Below are 23677 nucleotides of genomic sequence, written 5' to 3'. Positions count from 1 at the left end.
TTTATCCATTGTTTAATGGAGCGTATGCACCACGCCTTTCTTTCGAGAGCACACTGTTTTTTCCTCAAATGTTAGGCTATTCCTTTTGCAAACTTAAAAAAAAAAGAAGGATATGTGTGCCCTTTGGACACGAAAAAATAGATGAATGTTGAGTAGCCTACCGAATATAAAGCAAAAAAACGAGGATTAAAATCTCTTGATTAACTGTTGAGTAATGTAGCTCTTAAAGTTTGCAAAATGAATAACAATTGTGAAAAAACAATACTGTGCTCTCGGAAGAATAGCGTGGTGCAGGCACGAAAAATACGTCCCATTGAAATACATTAGATTGAAAGTCGTGCTGAGTGACACGAAAAATGGGGAAACTCGTGTCCATGAACACGAATCAATAGATTAAATTTCGTGACAATGTCACGAACTGCCGTGAGACACAACCACATGTTGTAAAGCAGAATGACATGCTATTGTCAGATCATTTTCTCAGCTTTTACAGTAAAAGAGTGAGTAGATCATTCACTTGTTGTTGCTGTGAGTTATATTGAGAGACAATAATAACATATGCTTTTTACTTTGCCGAAAGTGTGATGATGCAGTATTTTTTGTCTCCATGTAAACCTCCGTTAATATTTAACTGCAAAATCTCCAAAGTTGCCTTCATTTATTTTCTATACTGTATGTTTCTAGAAGAGAATGTTCTCTGACAATGAAAGTTTGAGATGCATTAAAAGTGCAGCTGTATATGTGCTCTCTATTTCGCTCTCTCTTCTGGTTGTGTAAAGTTTGTGGTAGTCGTGACAGACGGATCTGAGTGTTTCAGCGCCTGATCTCTCATTCCATCAGCCTGTGCAATAGTTTATGATGTAACAATGGTAAGATGTGATAAATTGTAAAAAATCGATGTATTACGAACCAAGGTGTTCATGAAAATAATAATTACATAAAACAATGTGATGATACGTATTGCAAGCCTGCAATATAAAGCAGCATAAATTAGTATTTGTATCTGTAAAATAGCTGGAAGTGTCTTAAACCAGAAGAGGTGCACAATCCTGGTTCCCCCTATCGTCATTGATGATTGGATAGATCATTTGAGGCAGTGCAGAGTATGTTAGTCATAAAGTTTTTTAACAGACTGTGAATATGAAGGGGGAAAAAACACACAACAAGTTTGCATCTTGAGCAATTTACAGAAACAGTTCAAGTTCAAAGTCATCTCATGAAGAGATGTATTATTAGTATTATTTTATGAAGAGTCTGGGTAATCAACCAGGTTAACTGAAGTAGGAATCTTCTTGTAAACCATTAACCCATGTAATCTGATCTTCTTAACTTATTTGTGATTTGTCTCACATGTTCAATCACATCCGCTAGAGGTCGCTGTTCCTCTGTGTTTAATACTGAGTGAACGGTGATGGTGGGAGGGGCCAGTAAAGCTGATCATTACTGATAAAGAGCTGAATAAAGAGGAAGTAACTAAAGCAGACAGATGTAGAGACAGAGAGAGACACACAGAGAACATTGAACTTAAAGAAGACAAACATCCTGTGAGGAGAATCAGAACTGCTGTGAAGCTGAACTCAACTCACAATGAAGATCTTCCTCATCTTCACTTTCTACCTCATCTCAGGTCAATACACTTCTCTTACAGTATTACAGCAATCCTGATGAATTCTGTTGATCATTCTACACCAAATGACATGTACTGACAAACTGTAATCAACAGTTCAATAGCTGCTTATTTGTGGAGGCTCAACTGGCCATAAAAGTAATGACGATAACAATATTAATATGATTGACAGGTTCAGTGAGATGCTTTGATGTGATTGGATATTCTGGAGGAAGTGTTCTTGTTAATTCCCGGATGTTTTGGTGTGATAACTGTTTTAAATACATTGAGAAATATGACCCATACAGAAGAATTATACAATATAAGAAACATCATCACTGGATTACTGAAGGGAGATTCACTCTGTTTCATAATAATAATGGAAATCTCATGATCTTCATCAAAGAACTGAACACAACAGATGCTGGAAGTTACCGGATGGGGTTTAATAATCAGAGGTTCATTGAAATTACATTGAATGTGAAAGAGGGCAAGTCATTTGATTGATCTAAATCATTTTATAACTAAACAAATAAAGATACAGTTTAAGACATTTGTTGTTACATGGTACAATATTTATCATAATATCTTGTGTATTAAAGATTCATGTTGTGGGAAGTCAAAAACTGTGACTGTGAATAGTGGAAAAACTGCCGAGTTCAGCTGTGAATATTCACAGAATCACAAATATAACAGGAAGACAATATTCAAAGAAGAACAAAACTCTATTAATGAGGAGATCTCCAGCATTGACACATGGAAGAAGAAAGGAAGATTCAGTATTTCTGATGACCGAGATAAACATTTCTTCATTGTGAGAATTACTGATGTGAAACCAGATGATGGAGGAGTTTATTTATGTGCAGTTCAGATCTACAGACACTCGTACAGTTACTCCATCATTACTACAACTGTTCATCTACACATTATGAGTGAGTACAACAAACCCTCAATAAAATCCAGTACAAATTTTGAGAGTCTGTGTTTGGTGCTCTTGAATTTACAGTTTATACTTGAATAGATACATTAGGTTGATTGTGTCAGATCTGATGAGTTGTATAATGTGATATTTGTGATTGACAGATAAAGTGGGTTCATATAGAGTGAGCGGTTACTCAGGAGGTCAGATCATCATCAAGTGTGAACACCCTCAGTACAAAACCAACCCCAAATATATCTGTAAAGAATCAGATGAGGGATGTTCTGATGTTAAGTCTGCAGGAGTTGAGAATAAATGGATGGAAAATGGAAATGTTTCTTTATATGATGACACCAGAGGAGGAGTCTTGATGGTGTTCTTTAGAGATCTGAATGCTGGAGATGCTGGAACATACAGGTGTGGAGTCAATGTGTCTCAATATACTGACAGAGTTACTCAAGTCACGCTGGACATCAAAGACGGTGAGGAACTTTAAATACTCTCCAACATGTCTAAAAGTATTTGTTCTTATTTCTGTTGATGTTTTTGATGTTTTGTAGATACTTCACTGGTGAAGAAGACAATGAAATCTGTTTATGTTGGTGAGGAAGTGAACATCATCTGTCAGATCCCAGAGGAACATGAAGTCAGTTCAACACACTTTTGTAAAGAGGATGATGATCACATCTGTCAAACTGTCACCACATCTGAAGTGACACAAATGAGTTCTTTATCTGAGAGAAATGAAGCAAGAGTTTTTACTGTGAGCATCAGTAATCTGACAGTGAGAGATGCTGGAGTTTACTGGTGTGGAACACAAACCAGTGGAGAACATCTGACCTTCATCTCTCTGACCACTGAAGTTCAACTCAAACTCATCAGTGAGTAGAAAACAGTTTACTCTGAACAAATAAAGCAAAAATGATCTCTGGCATACAGGACACCCCAACCCCATGTGGAGAAACTTTTCACGAATATATGCAAATTGTAATGCAACAAAACACAAACGTATTGTGAGGGAACACAAAACTAATCCCAGGGAACTTAAAACTATTTCAGGAAATAAATACACTTCTATCGGGAAGACACGCAGGCTTGAGTGAAGTTTGAGATGTCATTTATTTGATAGATTTAAAACGGGAGGTGATGTCTCTCTCTTTGGCGTAGGCCCTGTCCGGCAGTCCGAGGGAGTTGTACCCGGAACCGTCATGTCCTGCCGGAGATAGGAGGCAGGGGCGAGGAGCCAACCCCCCTGTGGGACAGGGCTCAACTGGTGGTGGTGGGGAGGTGGAGGTTGCAGTGTTAGCACACCGAAACAGCAATGTGATAGATTGTGAGCGGACTTATAAAGCATTGGCTTACGTGCGATTGGCTAGGAGTTACCCAGCTAATGATGTGATGATGTACAGCTGCTGTTCTTCCCGCTAGAGCTACGCTCCACTTCCATTCCCTGTCTTCTAAGTAGCTCTGTATATTTTCATTCTGCACAGTGGTGGCCAACATTTTCCAGGGAATCAGTATCGCGGAACACACACTCGAATCACACGCTCAAATGTTGATTATTGATTTGTGTGCAAGACTGCCGTTGAGTAAGACAGTGTCAGTCACTGCAGGAGCTTTTACCTGTCTTACTGTTACTGCTTTCCCATGATGTGAAGCAGCTCCATTCTAGAATCATGGAAACACTTCCCTCTCATTTTTGGTCAATTGTTCACCAAGTGGTTTAAAATGTAAATCTCCAGTAGTGACGTGCTGTTCACCTAGTGTAGGGCAATGAATTTAAACTTTCAAAATGTCAGCAATCTAGAAACATGAACACAATATATGTTACCGCATAACAGACAAAAAAGTATTTGAGAGGGCTAAATTGGCCAATCTAACATCACTGTCTGACTCCATCAGCCATTCTGTTTTACTATCTTTAACTATCAAGTATATTTGTATTTTAGAGGTGGTGCAAAGTAACGAAAGCAACTTGATTTGAAGTTAATAAGATAACATGTTTTAAAAAACTTCTAATTTCCAGATAAAGTGGGTTCATATAGAGTGAGCGGTTACTCAGGAGGTCAGATCATCATCAAGTGTGAACACCCTCAGTACAAAACCAACCCCAAATATATCTGTAAAGAATCAGATGAGGGATGTTCTGATGTTAAGTCTGCAGGAGTTGAGAATAAATGGATGGAAAATGGAAATGTTTCTTTATATGATGACACCAGAGGAGGAGTCTTGATGGTGTTCTTTAGAGATCTGAATGCTGGAGATGCTGGAACATACAGGTGTGGAGTCAATGTGTCTCAATATACTGACAGAGTTACTCAAGTCACGCTGGACATCAAAGACGGTGAGGAACTTGAAATACTCTCCAACATGTCTAAAAGTATTTGTTCTTATTTCTGTTGATGTTTTTCATGTTTTGTAGATGCTTCACTGGTGAAGAAGACAATGAAATCTGTTTATGTTGGTGAGGAAGTGAACATCATCTGTCAGATCCCAGAGGAACATGAAGTCAGTTCAACACACTTTTGTAAAGAGGATGATGATCACATCTGTCAAACTGTCACCACATCTGAAGTGACACAAATGAGTTCTTTATCTGAGAGAAATGAAGCAAGAGTTTTTACTGTGAGCATCAGTAATCTGACAGTGAGAGATGCTGGAGTTTACTGGTGTGGAACACAAACCAGTGGAGAACATCTGACTTCCATCTCTCTGATGACAAATATCCAACTCGCATTGACTAGTAAGTAAATATACTTTACTTCTATACTCTGACCTTTAAAATCTCTACCCCATCCGTAAAGATTTCTATCTAACTGGTCCTGCAACATATGTGCTAGAGTCATGTGTGATGGCTAAAGTCATGCAGCTTCTTGAGTACATGTTTGCTGTGTCTTTTGTAAATGATAGGGTGAACAATGTTCGCCCAGCGGGTGAAAAATGTGAAAATAAACCACGGGAGGATAAGCGCCACATGGATAGATTTCGCTGTAGCGCACAGTCTCCGTGTTTATATCAGTGTTTAAATCATCCTAATACTGGAAAATGTTACCTTTGGAGGTTGTATACAGTGCTTTTCAAACTGTTCTTAGACCAGTTTACTTAAGATTTCCATTAATTTAAAAATCAGTTAAGCTGTTAACTGGTGTAACGTAGTTCAAGGGAAAGGAGGAGGCGAGAACCGGCTTGGCAATATAAATTATATTTTAATTATAAACTTAAACAAAAGACACAAACACACACATGACGGACATGTCTGTAAACGATCTCTCTCCCCCGCACCATCCTCTGCAGTCGGCCTTTATCCCTCTCGGAGGCTTGATTAGCCGATAAGGGACCAGGTGTGTAGAATCACGACCCGGCCCCGCCCTCCGCCCTGCCACAACTGGTTAGACAGCAAGTCAGCAACCTAAATTTTTGGATGCAGCTAACATCTTCCGCTAAATACGCTTACGTGCACGTCCCCCCTTGAAAATTGACAGGGGAGGATAGGGTGGCAGTTGCTGCATCTGTTTTTCATCTTGCATTTGCTTTTAGGTTAGGTTCAGTTTATTGTCCCCTAAGGGAAACTTGTCTTGCAGCCAGGTAAACATACAGGTGACACAACAGGTAGCCTAAACACCACATACACATACCAATAAACAACACAAACTACTAGTTAAAAACACTGTTACAGTATTACCCATCTATGTCATAGAATTGTACAAATTTAGCAACCGAATTGCACTTGGTATAAAAGAGTTCTTAGTCCTATTGGACTTAAAACAAGGGACTCTAAATCTCTGACCTGAGGGGAGGACCTCAAAAGAACAATGAAGGGGATGATTTACACAGTCCAATACGGCATCTGCTTTCCTCATAACCTGCCTCTCATAAATATTTGTCAAGGAAACCTGTGGACAGCCTATTAACTTACCAGCCACCTTCACAATATGGCGTAGATTATTTTTCTCCCTCAGGCTGATGCCCCCATACCAGGCAATAAAAGCAAATGTAAGAACAGATTCAATAAAAGATTTATAAAATAAATACAGGATAACCTTATCGACATTAAAAGAATTAAGCTTCCTTAGGAAGTACAATCGTTGTTGTCCCTTTTTGCAGATAATCTCTGTGTTAATGTCAAATTTGAGTTTACTGTCTATCACAGTACCCAGGTATTTATACTGCTCTACCACCTCTATGCTTATTCCTTTTATATAGGTGGGTAGAGGAGAACCAGGTTGTTTTCTCCTAAAATCTATAAACATATCCTTGGTTTTAGAGGTGTTAAGCTGGAGAAAAGAACTGTCGCACCAACTGACAAACTCATCGACCACTGGCCCATGCTGAGATTCATGTTTCTGCAGTAAACTGACAATAACTGTATCATCAGCATATTTCAGGATGTGTCTATTACTATACTGGCTCCTACAATCGTTAGTGTAGAGGATGTATAGTAGAGGTGAAAGTACACAACCCTCGCGGGGAGCCAGTGGAAGAGACACGCCTTTCAGAAAGACAACCATTCACCTTAACTTCGCTGTGTTCTATTTGTTAAAAAATCCATAATCCAGCTCACAAGATTACTCTCAATATTAAATTCTGATAATAATTTACTAACTAAAACATGTGGCTGGATAGTATTAAAAGCAGAAGAAAAATCTAAAAACAAAAGCCTGGCGTGTGTACCAGGACCCTCTAAATGTCTATAAAGCAGATCTAAAAGTGCAATCTGTGCATCCTCTACCCCCCTGCTAGCTTTATGACACTATCGGTTAGGTTTAGGTTAAAGGTTTAGGCTAGGAAGGACAGTTTTGTTGATTTTAAACTTGTTAGAGTATTAACCTTAAAATCCTCATCTGTTTTGGATACAATTTTACTAGTTTCTAGAACCACGTAGTGGAAATTTCACCTTGGTAAGTGTAGGAAGCCACATAATATCACCACAGTCACAATTTTTATGAGATCCGGCTTTAGATTGTAGTTCAACTAATGTGTCACGCTCGCCCCCCGAGCTCACAGGCTCACTTCGTCGAGCTCACACGCTCTCTCCCCGAGCTCGCACACTCGCCCCCCCGAGCTCACACGCTCACTTCGTCGAGCTCACAGGCTCGCTCCCCGAGCTCACACGCTCGCTCCTAATCACCAGTATTAGTTTCACCCGCACTCGTCCCAATCACTAGATCATTAGTTTCACCTGCACTGTTCGTTTTCCCCTATATATATCACAACCCTTTCGTTTCACTCTTGTTGGTTATTGTTTAGTTTACCCCCTTCGCTTTGCCAGCACTAGTGATCCCCTAGTTCCCCTGTCTTATCCTCGCACTAGTCCCGTCTTGTTCTGTTCCCTACTCTGATTTTCCCGGCTTCGACCTAACGCTTCCCCCCGACTACTCTTCACTGGATTTGCCCTTGTTGTATTACGATTCCCCGGCTTCGACCTCACGCTCCCCCTTGACGACTCTTCACTGGATTTGCCCTTTTTGTACTGTTGCCTGTTTGTTCGTCGAATAAAGCTGTTTTTATTCGACATTGTGACTGTCTCTTCTTGTGCGTGTGACATAATGGTGGAACAAAAGTGAGATCCATTCCTCCTTTTGTAAAACACACTGTATAATATGATCAAATAAGATGGTTTGACAGTTAACATGATTAGTAATGCAATACATGCTAACTTCAAAAATAGTTTAATTATAAGAAGAATAAAGCAAATTAACTAGTGTATTATATCTTTTTTCCAAGTGCCTTCAGTATATGGATATGAAGGTGAATCTGCTAAAATAATCTGTCCGTATGATCCGATCTATAAATCAAAGTCAAAGTATCTCTGTAAGGGGAAGTGCTCCACTAGAGATAGAAATCCTCTCATTGAGACTGTGAGAGACCAGAATGAGACCAAGACTGACAGACTGACTCTGAATGATGACATCACAGCAAGTGTCTTTACTGTGACCATCACTGGACTGACAGCAGAGGATGCTGGGAAATACTGCTGTGCAATGACATTAGAAAGAGGCGTGAATTATCTTTGCACTCATCTCATCATTATCAGGAAACAAGGTGAGGGACATGAACAACTCAATATGAATATTACTTGTGTCTGAACTGTGTGGAGTGACACTGATGTTCTTTTCAGAGCTGATCTTGAATCAGTCTGAAGGAGACGACATCTCAATCAAGTGCAAACATCATGAAGAACATCAGACATTCTTCTGTAAAGGACATCAAGCCTCAATGTGTGTAAAGGATGGAGTTTCATTGGAGAGAATCAGAGATGATGGATTGTCTTTAAGTGATGAAGCATCTACTGGAGTCTTTACTGTAAACATCACTGATCTGAGACAAGAGGATTCTGGGATATACTGGTGTGGATCTGATGCCGTCACTAAAGTCATTCTAGAAGTGAAAAAGAGTTAAGTACTGTTTTCTAAAAGCAGACAGTTCTAGGCGGCGTTTCCCAAAAGCATCACAAGCCTAAGTTTATCATAGAGACTATTGGCGTCATTAATGGCACTGGGATCAAATATGGCAGTTTCAATGGGGACATTTTTGTCCTGAAGTTCCTGAGTGTAACTATATTGTGTACACAGTGTGTTATAAATGTATTATAAGAACCAAGGTAAAACAAATACACACCTTTTGAAAAATGTATGCCGATGGCATTAACACAGCTAAAATGAACAGAAAAACAAAAATGAAAAAGGCAAAAATGTCCCGATGGGCACAACAGGGTTGTGTGGTTAAGCTTATGATGCTTTTGGGAAACACACACCTTTTAATTTGGTTTAATTTTATCATGATGTAGTAGTAGTAGTATCCCATGCCCAAAAAAGAAACATGATTCTAGGCAATATGTTGTTTTAGTAAATATTGAAATATTGATATACATATCGATATATAGTGGGATTAAAAGTCCAAGATATTTGAGCAAGTTTGTGCTTATTGCAGGAAATGGGACTCCGCCCCTTAAATGTAATGACTTTGTTCAACATTGTCCAGAGTTTATTATTATTTCTCTTGACCTCACAGATAGAAGAAGAATTAGAATTTCATAAATGGTTGAGTTTTGAGTTTTGAGGGCTTTGTGATTTCCTCTAGTTATGAAAGCAGAAGTGAGAAAACTGTTGAGCCACAAATAGATTTTAGGAAATTCACAGATGCAAATGATATCACACTATTAAAAAGTTTGAATTTAGATGTTTTACACTATTACTGTCTGTGTGTTCATGTTTGACCGTATGCTGAATGTGTTTGATATGTTGTGGTTTATTAGTTTATTGAGGATGTTGTTTGCAGAATGTAGCTTGTTTTATTTAATTTATTTATGTATTTTTATTTCATGCCTCAAGCTCAAATCTCTCTCTCTCTCTCTCTCTCTCTCTCTCTCTCTCTTCACACTTTATTTGACCTCCAGATGTTTCTGATAAAATCATTGCTGGCATCTGTGTGGCTCTGCTGCTCATGGGTGGATTAGTCCTGTTATTATACAAATTTAGAAATGTCAAGACACCAGGTGATGTTCTTCAACACACACACTTGTTAATGGTCTACTGGCCTCATGTGACTTGGTACAATGTTGATTTAGAGAATGGAAATATGTATATGTATATCTGACAAATGTAGTACTGTAACGTATTCTAGTTTAATCCGTGATACGTAAGAGGAGTCACGTAAAACCATAAACATGAGCAGAGAAAATGTCCTGCCTACGGACAAATTTGCAGACTGTGCAGTAAAAACAACCATTTCGCCAAAATGTGCCGAAATGAGTGAAAAAAGCAAAAAAAAATATGCATACACTTGAAAAAACAGAAGTAGGTGACAAATATATGTTCCTGGGCATGGTAGATGTGCAGAGAAACGAAGTGAAAAGTATACAAGCTGTCACAACAGAGATAGAAAAAGAGAAATGATCAATATGAGAGGCAAGCAAGTAGTGTAGTAATGTAGTGTTCTCTCATTAAAGACTTTCAATTCGTTGGGCACAACAGAGAAGATGAATAAATCAACCTGCAAGTTGCTTACGTACTCTGGACACCAGATGTCCCCATTGGGACAGAAACAGTTAACCTGTGAGTTCAGAGGTCAAAAATACAAAGTTCAGTTCCAGATCATAGAAAGAGATGCTCCTGCAATACTAGGAAGAGCTACTTGTCAAGCTTTGGGAATGATTAAAAGAATACATGAAGTGTCTGTTGATGATGGCATTCTGAAACAGTATGAAGATCTGTTCACTGGTCTAGGATGCATGCCTGGATACCATCGCATTCAAGTGGATCCATCAGTAAAGCTCCATGGAAAGTTCCTGTCACACTAAAAGAAAGAATAATAGAAGAACTGTAAAGTATGGAGAACTCAAATGTCATTGTGAGACAAACAGAGCCAACTGAGTGGGTGAGTAGCATGGTGACAATTGTCAAGCCAGATCAAATCTGCATATGTCTCGACACACAGGATTTGAACAAGGCAATTAAGCGTGAGAGCTACCCACTTCTCACGATAGAAGAAGTCTTGTCAAACATGCCAAATACCAAAGTATTCTCTGTGCTTGATGCCAACCAAGGGTTCTGGCAGATACAATTGGACGAGGATAGCTCCAAATTGTGTACATTCAACACACCCATAGGAAGATACAGATTCCAACGGTTGCCTTTCGGAATATCGTCAGCATCTGAAGTATTTCAAAGAGCTGTAGATCTACAAATAGAACAAATGATTGAAGATCTGGATGGTGTGATAAACATTGTGGATGATCTGCTCGTAAGGGGCGAAACAATAAAAGAGCATGACACTAGATTGATAAAACTCCTTGAAAGGGCAAGAGAGTACAACCTCAAGCTGAACAAAAAGAAATGTCAGATCAGAACTTCGCAGATCAAGTATATCGGTCATGATTTGACAGCTGAAAGACTGAAACCAGATGAAGAGAAGGTGAGAGCTGCAGTTCAATTACCTCCACCAGAAGACAAACAAGCTCTTCAAAGATTTCTGGGTGTGTTGCAGTATCTTGCCAAGTTCATTCCCAACTTGTCAGAAGTAAGTGCTCCACTCAGACAGCTGCTGGAGAATGATGCTGAATGGATCTGGGGAAGTGAGCAAGAAACAAGTTTTCAGAAACTCAAAACGCTAACAACGAATGCACCAACACTGAAATTCTATGATGTCAACAAACCGTTAACATTGTCAGTAGATGCCAGCTCTGAAGGAATGGGTGCAGAGGATACAGCAAGGACAAATCTGGAAACCTGCAACAGTTCTGAAGAAGCATGAGTTGCCAAAATCACATGTTCTTCGCACACCTGATGGAAAGGTTTACAGAAGAAACAGAAAGCATCTGTTCAAGACAAAAGAACAAGAGTTTACACCAACACATGAACAAACTGACTTTTACAATGAGTCAAACACAAATGCAATGCTACAAGAAGAAACGAGTCCAGACCTGTTGTGTTGCAAGACAGTAAAATGATTCAAAGACTATAACATGTGCTAGAATACTTTTTGATTTAAAGGCCTCAAAGTAAATTCAAATGATATAAGTAATAGATCTAATGTTTGGTGAATACATTGTTGACTGTTGAGACAAATGTTAAAGTCCTGAATTGTTTAAAAAAAATAGAAAAAAAAAAGGGGGGGTGAAAAAATAAAACAGCAAGTCTTCCGAGTTCTATATGATGATTCTGATTTGTGGTTTGACTCTTGTTGTATTCCACAGACCGTAGCAGCTCCACAGACAGGAGAGAGATGCGAAGTGGACAGGTGAGGGCATGTGAGACTTTTAGAAAACAACAAAAATAAATCGCAATGACTGTTTGTCTTTGCTTGTATTTAATCTGTGATTGTGGTCTATTTTCAGGTCTCCCATGCTGCCTGTGAATATGAGAATATTAAAGACCTCAGACAACATTCAGTCTCACATCCTGAGGAAACTGTACTATATGATAATGTGAAGATCCCCACAAACTCTTCTGATCCACATATGTTATATTCTACAGTACAGTTACCATCAAATCCCTTTAATCGTCATGAAGTATTATATTCAACAGCAAATTTCCCCTCAAACTCCTCTGATGAGCTCCTGTATTCTGCTGTCAGTTTTCAGAAACATGAAGATTCTCTCACTGATGATACAGTCACCTTCAGGAAAGAAGAGCATTAATCTGATAACACAAATGTAAATCACCACACAAGACACATTATTCAGTTAGACATAACTGTATTATATTGTTCTTTAAACTTGCATTGGTTCACAGGTCTTGTATAAATGATGAAAAATAGAAACATTTTTGTTGCTGTTATACAGTAACAGTTATTTTTAGTTCAATTAGCTCATGGAAGCAGAAAGATAAAGTGGCCAATTTATAGCGTGTTATCAACTTCATTCAATTGGTTGCTGTCATCATGTCAGTTGTGTATGTGTACAGACAGTGCGTGACTGAGATATTTATTCATATTGAATATTGTGTGTCATGTTCATTTGTCTGAACCATTCACAGTATATACATTTATTTAGTTAAAGTGCAATTTTCAAGTATATGACACATCATATCAAAAACGATTCATCAGTAATGATTATTTAAGGGCTTTGCAATGTCAGCATCATAAAGTATGTGAATACATTATTATTTACGTACACATATTATAATAGGCCAGGCTTAAAATGCAACCCTTTAAACCACATATACAGGCCGTTCCTGCTCTGCGACTCTATCCACCAAGGCTCATCCTTAGTGGATAGAGGGTGAATTGAAGAATCCTGATTTATCATTTCATTTAAATGGTCTGTTTGAGTTTGTCTTCCTCTACTGTTTATAAGTAGACATGCAGTTAGGATGGGCTCTTTTGACTACATACAATGAATGCCCCAGCAATTATCTGGGCATGTATTATTCTTTAAGTAGACTTTGTACTTAGGAACTGCCCTACTGAGAAGAGAAAAGTCTACAACCAGTCTACATCTTTGTGATTTGCTGGTTTAGCATGTTGGCCCGCTGTAGTCCCAAACTAGTCTGGAGACAAGTGCCCAAAACTCCTCTAAAACCATCCAAACAGACCTGATATCATGTTACCAGATATTATTGACACTGAAATATGATTTATTATGAAAGTAACATTTTACTACTGAAGCATAGCAGCCTTCATTTTCTAGATAATGCCTTTTTAGATAACTTATACGCACCAAGTTTAATTGTGCAAAAGAATAGCCAACAGTTTAAAATTAGACAATATTTCTGAAATAATCATTTGGATTGAGGCGTCCTCTCTAAATCTCATATCATAGACCACATGAAGGTCCAGCACTTCAAAGTGTGCAGTGAATATATAACTAGATAGAAACTGTGATGATGGCTGGACAAAGCCTTGCTTGAAAATTGACACTATTTTTAAAAGTTTAAGTTTGATGGTTGTACAGACATTACAGTAAGACCAACAGCCAGCTAGCCATGTATATTCTTATGGATTTTCATAAGACAGATCAATCTAAAAAAAACATTAAATGATTTGTTTTGCTATATTTTCTACCATTTCTTAATTTTAATTGCTTTAATGCTGATTTTTATTAGCAGCATTTTTGGATTCCTCAAAAGATTATGAATGAGTCTCTGAGCATTGTCATGCACGTATCTGATATTTCAGAGAAATTCTGTTGTTTTTTTCTTGTGTAGTTAATGTTTGACTTTTATCAATATCCCTGTGTGTTTAGTTACAAATGTTGAAAATAACTTGTATAAGCTTTTTATAACTAGACAAAGTGCATGGATCAGATTTTTAATTTCCGTCGATCAATCAGCCAATCAAATCAAATAAATCTTTTGGAGAATAATTCATATTTTGTGATTCAGTGTTGCTTTTGTTTTTACTGTCCTGTTTAAGGAAGGTTTGTGGACACCAAACCATAGGCATCAATTTCCCCCTTTGGTGCAATAACTTCCACTCTTCTGGGAAGGCTTTCCACTATACTGTATGTAGTAACATGGCTCCCATTCAGACACGTGCATCACTGAGGTCCGGCACTGATGTTGGGCGATTGGGTCTGGCTTTCAGTTGGCATTCCAATTGACCCCAAAGGTGTTCAGTGGGGGTCAGGTCTGGGCTTTGTGCAGGCCAGTCAATTTCTTCCACATCAGACACATTAAACCATTTCTTTATGGACTTTGCTTTGTGCACAGGGGCATTTCCATGCTGGAATAGAAAAAGACTCTCCCCAAACTGTTGCCATAAAGCACCGAATGCCCTAGAATGCCATTTTTTAGAGTAGAATTATTAACTGGTATTAACGGAGTAACCAAACTCTTTAATTAGAAGGGGGTGTCCACATATTTCTAGCCATATAGTGTATATATATATATATATATATATATATATATATATATATATATATATATATATATATATATATATATATATATATATATATATATATATATATATATATGTTTAAATCTTTAATTCATTAAAAGCTTCTCCTTTTAAAGTAGGTGTCATTTAAAAGCTTGGAATTTGGCTCCTATTTAAGGTTCGACAGATGTAACATGAACCATAAATGTGCCTATATTACAGATGTATGCTGATTTAAATGAGACATAAATAATAATGCACTTGCATAAATGATGATGCCCATTTATGTGCTGTAGGTGTTTACAGAGGCGATAAACTACAAGTAACGAATATTAAACATCAACAAACCCTAATCTCTGTATACATGTACACTGTATACATTATTAGTGCCAGGCTGGACTAGCTGGACTGCAAGTACAGTGGTGGTTTGTGTGTGTTATGAATGTGCATGTGCATTACAGCTGGAAGTAAATAAACAATAAGAGATTAATGACAGCAGCAATTCAATTATCGGTCGATTTTCCAGGTTATCGGCAAATGATATACAGTATTGTGCATCCCTAATTAAAACATGTTTTATTTTGTTGTTGTTTTATTCATATTTATTAGCATACTAATATGTCATTTTTGCATATAGTTCATTGATGTAAGTAAAATAGATGTACCAAGTAAATGCCAAAGTTTCAAGAACATCTCAAAAGCAGTAAGCAGTAGGCCTATACAAAAGGAGGACTTGCAGCAAGGCAACAGATAACAGGGACGCTGTAGTGCAGGACAAAACAAATCTACATTTGTGAAGCTAGGCTTGGGCCTGAATCAATAATTTCTCCATAATTTCTCTCCAGTTCTTTCTTCATTCTGAGTCCACTTTAAAAAACAACACTTTTCACATGTCTGGGTTTAGAACAAGCACATAAACTAGTGAGTTGCTCACTACATTTGAAAGGATGCTTGATTGAACAGTATGTATTGAATGCATGTTTTGTAAAGAGACATTTTTGCAATAACGGTTTGTGTACACTAACAGAAGTTTCCCCACATCCTTTGTTACCAATTTCAACTTATCCCATCCCAATCACTCAGAGGTTGTTCAAAAGAGGAAGAACTTAAATTGAAAAACACACATAGACACTTTTTAAAAAATAGTGGCTAATGTATAAGAACAGATGCAAATGGACAATATATATATATATATATATATATATACACCAAACAGCCACAACATTATAACCACCTGCCTAATATTGTGTAGGTCCCCCTCGTGCCGCCAAAACAGCGCCAACTCGAATATCAGAATAGCTTTCAGAGATGATATTCTTCTCATTACAATTGTACAGAGCGGTTATCTGAGTTCCGTAGACTTTATCAGTTCAAACCAGTCTGGCCATTCTCTGTTGAACTCTCTCATGTGTTTCATACACAGAACTGCCGCTCACTGGATGTTTTTTGTTTTTGGCACCATTCTAGAGACTGTTGTGTGTGAAAATCCCAGAAATACTCAAATCAGCCCATCTGCACCAATAATCATGCCACACTCCAAATCAATGAGATAAAAAAAATTTCCCTTTCTGATAGTTGATGTGAAGATTAACTGAAGCTCCTGACCCATATCTGCATGATTTTATGCACTGCACTGCTTCCACATGATTGGCTGATTAGATAATTGCATGGATGATTGTTGGTGTCAGATGGGCTGGTTTGACTATTTCTGTAATTGCTGATCTCCTGGGATTTTCACACTACAGTCACTAGAATTTACCCAGAATGGGGCCAAAAACAAAGAAACATCCAGTGAGTGGCAGTTCTGTGGACAGAAACACCTTGTTGATAACTGCTCTGTACAATTGTGGTGAGAAGAATATAATCTCAGAATTCTATTCTGAGATGCGGGTTGGCACTGTTTTGGCAGCACGAGGTGAATATTAGGCAGGTGGTTTCAGTGATGTGGCTGATTGGTGTATATAATGTATAGGGGTGTAAACTAAGTGTCTTGGCCAAATTTGACCATTGGCCTCTATTAATAATGACTTCCTAATCAAGCTCATATAATGGCCAATCCACACTGCCCCAACAAACTCCAACAAACTAAAACAAAACCCAAAATTCTAAAGCTGGCTGTTGGATTTAGAATGTAAAGAATTAAAACTGTCATTGTCAAACTAACCCAACAAACACAAACATAGCACACACTTACTCAACAAAATAAAAAAACACCAAAAGAGTGAAAACACTGAACCAACAAAACACATCAAACACCAACAGAGCGAACACACTGGCCCAACTAAACCCAACAAAAACCAACAGAGCGAACACACTGATCCAACAAAACACATCAAACACCAACAGAGCGAACACACTGGCCCAACTAAACCCAACAAAAACCAACAGAGCGAACACACTGGCCCAACTAAACCCAACAAAAACCAACAGAGCGAACACACTGATCCAACAAAACCCAACAAACACCAACAGAGCGAAAACACAGACCCAACAAAATAAAACCCAAGAAACACCAACAGAGTGAAAACACTGACCTAACAAACCCAAAAAACACCAACAGAGCATAAACACTGAACCAACAAAACCCAACCAACACCAACAGAGCGAAAACACTGACCCAACAAATCCCATCAAACACCAACAGAGTGAACACACTGACCCAACAAACACCAACAGAGCGAAAACACTGACCCAGCAAACACCAACAGAGTGAAAACACTGACCCAAGAAAACCCAACAAACAACAACAGAGCGAACACACTGATCCAACAAAACCCAACCAACACCAACAGAGTGAAAACACTGACCCTACAAACACCAACAGAGAGAAAACACTGACCCAACAAAACCCAAACACCAACAGAGCAAATACACTGACCTAACAAAACCCAACAAACACCAACAGAGTGAAAACACTGACCCAACAAAACCCAACAAACACCAACAGAGCAAAAACACTGACCTAACAAACCCAAAAAACACCAACAGAGCGTAAACACTGAACCAACAAAACCCAACCAACACCAACAGAGCGAAAACACTGACCCGACAAAACCCATCAAACACCAACAGAACGAACACTTTGGCCCAACAAACACCAACAGAGTGAACACGTTGACCCAACAAACACCAACAGGGTGAACACACTGACCCAACAAATCCCATCAAACACCAACAGAGTGAACACACTGACCCAACAGAGCGAAAACACTGACCCAGCAAACACCAATAGAGTGAAAACACTAACCCAAGAAAACCCAACAAACACCAACAGAATGAACACACTGATCCAACAAAACCCAACCAACACCAACAGAGTGAAAACACTGACCCAACAAAACCCAAACACCAACAGAGCAAACACACTGACCTAACAAAACCCAACAAACACCAACAGAGTGAACACACTGGCCCAACAAACACCAACAGAGCGAAAACACTGACCCAACAAAATAAAACCCAAAAAACACCAACAGAGTGAAAACACTGACCCATCAAAACCCAACAAACACCAACAGAGTTAAACACTGACCCAACAAAACCCAACAAACACCAACAGAGTGAACACACTGGCCCAACAAACACCAACAGAGCGAAAACACTGACCCAACAAAATAAAACCCAAAAAACACCAACAGAGTGAAAACACTGACCCATCAAAACCCAACAAACACCAACAGAGCGAAAAAACTGACCCAACAAAACCCAACAAACACCAACAGAGCAAAAACACTGACCCAACAAAATAAAACCCAACAAACACCAACAGAGTGAAACACTGACCCATCAAAACCCAACAAACACCAACAGAGTGAAACACTGACCCATCAAAACCCAACAAACACCAACAGAGTGAAAAAACTGACCCATCAAAACCCAACAAACACCAACAGAGCGAAAACACTGACCCAACAAAATAAAACCCAACAAACACCAACAGAGTGAAACACTGACCCATCAAAACCCAGCAAACACCAACAGAGTGAAACACTGACCCATCAAAACCCAACAAACACCAACAGAGTGAAAACACTGACCCATCAAAACCCAACAAACACCAACAGAGCGAAAAAACTGACCCAACAAAACCCAACAAACACCAACAGAGCGAAAACACTGACCCAACAAAATAAAACCCAACAAACACCAACAGAGTGAAACACTGACCCATCAAAACCCAGCAAACACCAACAGAGTTAAACACTGACCCATCAAAACCCAACAAACACCAACAGAGTGAACACACTGACCCAACAAAACCCAACAAACACCAACAGAGCGAACACACTGACCCAACAAAATCCAACAAACATTTGATGGGGCAGTGTGAATTGGTCTTAATTGGATTGGTTACATCACTTTCTTTAATATTTAGATTGATTTAAGAGTATAGTGCACAACTGCAAAATAACGCAACTTCTGTAAGTTCATTACAGTATAACAGTATTTCTTCACAACATCAGAAAGTCAATGAGAGAGAAAAGGGAAGGGAAGAGGTGGAGCTGTTCATTGCGTTAAGACAGTGAGAAAGAGGGACATAAAATCACTCTCAGTGTCTATAAGTGTTGAAGAAAATAACCAAGAGCTCTTCAAAATAGATTCACTGGAGCGGGAGTTTACACATCAATGATGAAGATCCTCCTCCTCTTCTTCACCATCCTGATCATGGGTCAGACACTTCTTTAACTTACTTTGTTTATTCTTAGATAGATTTACATTTCTCTAATAGACTTTGTGTCATACAATATACTATTCTTATATATATATATATATTGGGTGCTATTTTATCTTGTTCAGTATCAGCTCTCAAGATAACTAAAACAAGAACTGAATTTTGATTGACAGGTCATGTGAGCTGTACTACAGACAATGTGACTGGCATCACAGGAGGAAGTGTCATTGTTACATTTAAAACCCCAGAAAATTCTAGACAGAGTCCAAAAAGCTTTTGTAAAAAGACAGATGATGAGTGTACAACCGTGACAACGGCACAAGATCATTTATGGATTCCTGACAAGAGATTCTCAATGACTGAAAATAAATCTGTCGGCTTCCTCAGTGTCCTCATTCGAAACCTGACAATAACTGATACAGGAGAATACAAATTTAAAGCAGGCAGTAAATGGTCTGAGGATGTGACATTACATGTGCAACATGGTAAGAAATATTTATTTCCTCTATTGAGACTATAATTTTAACATTTTATATGCTAGCCTAAGACATTATTTTACACCAATGTGATTTGTGACCATTAATATGAGCATTTAATTGAATCTACAATGATTTTGTGTGTTTTCTCTGGTTTTCAGAGCCCTGCTGTGGGACATTAGAGAAACAGACGGCTGATTTAGGAGGAACTGTTACCATCAGATGCAAATATCCAGAGACATACAAATATTTTGCAAAGCTGTTGTTCAAAGTCCAGAATGGATCTCTACAGACGATTTCTTCCACTCGAGGTGCAACTACAGGAGACAGATTTTCTCTTAATGTAAACTGGCAGGAAAATGTCTTCACTGTCACTATTATTAATGTGAATAAACATGATGATGGGGTCTATGTCTGTGGAGCATTCAACACATTTGGAGAAATTAGCTACAACTCCCTCTTAACAGAAGTTCATCTTCATATTACAGGTATAGTAAGATACCATTTTTTTGCAAAATCCATATCAATTTTATTATAATATTTTAATTACTTTCATTTTATGAACATTTCATATCATCGCTAATGGTGGAAATTGCTTCCCTGAACAACAAGATCCAACAGGTGCATCTGGTAAGATTGTTTACATTAATCAGACATGCTTTTATTGAGAAGCGCATCTTCAGTTTTTATGGATTTGACAAGAATGCACATCTGAATGTTGATGAGTGAAATGATACATTGTGCAGTTGTTTTAGCTCAGTTGAGTTGAATTATGATATTTATATAGGATGACAAACTGAGTTATCTAACAGTTATTAGAACAACTAAGCAATCCACATTACTCCTGATTCCCATGAACCTTTGCGGGCGATGTGAGCGTAACTTAAGTGGAAGCGTAAACAAGTGATGATATGTCTTAACGCAGCATTAACAATGACAGAACAAATGATAACAGAATTATAACGAGGCGATATTGTTCTTCCCCATCTATCTGTTAATGATTGTGGGTTTGAGGATGATGGCCAAATATCAAAAACAGAAGCATTTTAGTTATTTTGACGAGTCTTTATCCATCAATGGGAGAAACTGAGCAGACTAACCTGAAAAGTTATGTAGCCTATTAGCATCTTCACAGCTGTAAAGTTGGACATGTTTTGAGGACTGTAAATAATTATGATTATTTTAAAGCATATATTGAGTTCTAGTCAGAATCTGAAGAGTTTGTTGTACTGAGATGATGTACTTACTGCAGATACAGGGGCGGTCTAAACAGCAGGATGCTCGTGTATTACAGATGAGACTATTTTATCTAAAAAATGGCAGCATGACAAATATAATGTGATAAAACTTCTCACTACTGTACATGTCTCATCTAATAATCATTATCTCAGTAATAATACCAATAAAAAGGCCAATGCTGAATAGAAATGACCAAACTCTCAAAATGTCAGCACATGTACACACACCTGTTAGCACAATAATGTGATCGTTTATATGTAATTCATTGCGCTCTGTTTCTGGACGTCTATCGTAGCTGGACCGTAACGGTGGATAATATAAGCAATCTTGACTTCTTGTCAATAAAGTGAAAAGAGCACTAATTATTACTTAATAACTAATTATTCCAAAACGTTTTCAAACAGATGTTCCTAAGTCAATTCTTCTGTACGCAGCCGATGGAAGAAGAGCATCTGGGACTGGAGCACTTTGCGAGTGGTTTCTGATCATAACATTGCTGTTTTAGACGAAACTTTAGTTTCACTTGATAATTATGATAACAGCACTTATTGTCGAGGGAATTTTAAGACATCTTACAACATTTAAAAAGCAAGAATCTAATCCCTTGAGTCCAACTTTACACTGTTTGCAAGTAAGCAAACAGTGACTGGCTACACATAAAATACAAACCAATCGCATTTCCACAAGTCAACCAGAAATTCCATCAATCTAGCAAAATTCTGTGGACTCGCTGAGAAAGATTTTCACAGAACGCACGAATCATTGGGTTTTAAAGTTCAATTGAATGAGACTGATTTTTTCGTTTAGTATTTTAATGTGTTAATTATTGCTATTTTAATGTACATTCATCTATTTCTTTGTTTCTCCTTGTGTGTGTGTTCGTGTGTGTGTGTGTGTGTGTCTAGACATCTATGTGATCATTATTATGAGTGTGTGTTTGACACTACTGTTAATTGGAGGACTGAGTTTGTTGTTGCTCAAGCTGAGACGTGATGAATCAAATGGTAAACTTACACACACACACACACACACACACACACACTCACACATGCACACACACACTCACACACACACACGCACACACTCACATACACAAACACACTCACACTCACATATACACACACTCACACATGCACACTCACAAACACACTCACACATACACACACACACGCACACACACACACACATCACACACACACACACACACAAACACTCACACACACACTCACACAAACACACGCACACACACGCTCACACACACTTTACATAAATATACTCCTAAAATGTATTTATTTATTTCAGTCTAAATGAGAATGTCCCCAAATCTTTAAATATAAAGATTTTGGACACAAATTATCACAGATCATGATATTAAAATATCCTAACCTCAATCTCATCCTCTTTCCACAGGTTCAATATCATCACCAAATCAGACAAACACAAGAGATTGTGATGAGGTGTGTGTGTGTGTGTGTGTGTGTGTGTGTGTGTGTGTGTGTGTGTGTGTGTGTGTGTGTGTGTGTGTGTGTGTGTGTGTGTGTGTGTGTGTGTGAATTCAATCTAGAGTGATGTTTGGAATAGAAATAAATTAAAGAATAAGAAATCTAATAAAATTTTGCCGAAAGGAATAAATATGAATAATTAAAACGATCAATCTCTCTTTCAGGTGTGTACTACTGTCTATTATGAGAATCAGACACTGGAATCCCTTTACGTGAACATTAAACCGTAAACACGACATCTCAACACAGCAGATTTACACACCAGCCACATCTATTCTTATGATCATTTTCATTTCTTAAAGCGGCACTATGTAACTTTGTGCTCTCTAGCTTCATCTGTGGTTGAAACTTAAAGTTGCGAGAAATTTGGACATTTTACGTGAGTTGTGTTTCAGCACTGCTCTTCTGGAGAATGAATCACTTGATTTGAGGTTACCTGGACATCGCCTGTGTGTGATCATGACTGGAGATATTCACAGCTTGAGTCATAACTATGTGATATTTCATGTTGATATTCTGTAAAACGATTAAACATTTAAAACTGAAATATTACTTGCTTTGATTATGTTTTATTTGCTTAAATCTTATTACTTTTCTGACACTATCCTCAAAGCACGTTTACATGGAGAAGACAGGAATCTCAACCACCACCAGCATATGATTATTCAATGTTTAATATGATTATTCAAGTGTTTAATGTTTTAATTGTCCTACACTTATCAATTTAAGAGGTGAAACTCATGATCAAATAGAAAACTTTATTGTTTTTATATTATAGCCTCAAACAATAACACCATAAACTAAAAACATGAAACGAGGATTCAATCATGATGGGGATAAAACATACATTATTGTATACAAGTACAAGCTGTACAAGCATTATTGCAGGTAAATAATATCTCCAAATGGATACCTGATAAACATCCATCCGCCCTACAGCGATGC

The 23677-nt window shown here is 38.0% G+C and overlaps 2 protein-coding genes across 2 annotated transcripts in view; both read left to right on the top strand.

Moving 5' to 3' along the window:
- Positions 1-14313, top strand: part of LOC127651998 (uncharacterized) — an 80443-nt gene extending 66130 nt beyond the window's left edge. Inside the window, exons 5-13 of the mRNA XM_052138062.1 lie at positions 2690-3007; positions 3086-3406; positions 4552-4869; positions 4948-5268; positions 8250-8567; positions 8644-8919; positions 9922-10020; positions 12220-12263; positions 12361-14313. Coding sequence (XP_051994022.1) covers positions 2690-3007; positions 3086-3406; positions 4552-4869; positions 4948-5268; positions 8250-8567; positions 8644-8919; positions 9922-10020; positions 12220-12263; positions 12361-12663 — 2318 coding nt within the window. The 3' untranslated portion in view covers positions 12664-14313. The remainder of the gene's footprint in view (positions 1-2689; positions 3008-3085; positions 3407-4551; positions 4870-4947; positions 5269-8249; positions 8568-8643; positions 8920-9921; positions 10021-12219; positions 12264-12360) is intronic.
- Positions 14314-19370: 5057 nt separating this feature from the next.
- LOC127651903 (polymeric immunoglobulin receptor-like) lies at positions 19371-23224 on the top strand. The gene is made up of 7 exons (XM_052137953.1): positions 19371-19512; positions 19689-20000; positions 20153-20479; positions 20604-20621; positions 22136-22234; positions 22641-22687; positions 22897-23224. Exons 1-7 carry the CDS (start codon positions 19470-19472, stop codon positions 22960-22962), a joined length of 912 nt encoding a protein of 303 aa, XP_051993913.1. The 5' UTR covers positions 19371-19469; the 3' UTR covers positions 22963-23224.
- Positions 23225-23677: the final 453 nt, after the last annotated feature.

This window comes from Xyrauchen texanus, chromosome 11, assembly GCF_025860055.1.
Source record: "Xyrauchen texanus isolate HMW12.3.18 chromosome 11, RBS_HiC_50CHRs, whole genome shotgun sequence".
Classification (NCBI taxonomy): Eukaryota; Metazoa; Chordata; class Actinopteri; order Cypriniformes; family Catostomidae; genus Xyrauchen; species Xyrauchen texanus.
Note: the sequence above shows the minus strand (reverse complement) of the source record. Positions and strands in the feature narration are given on the sequence as shown.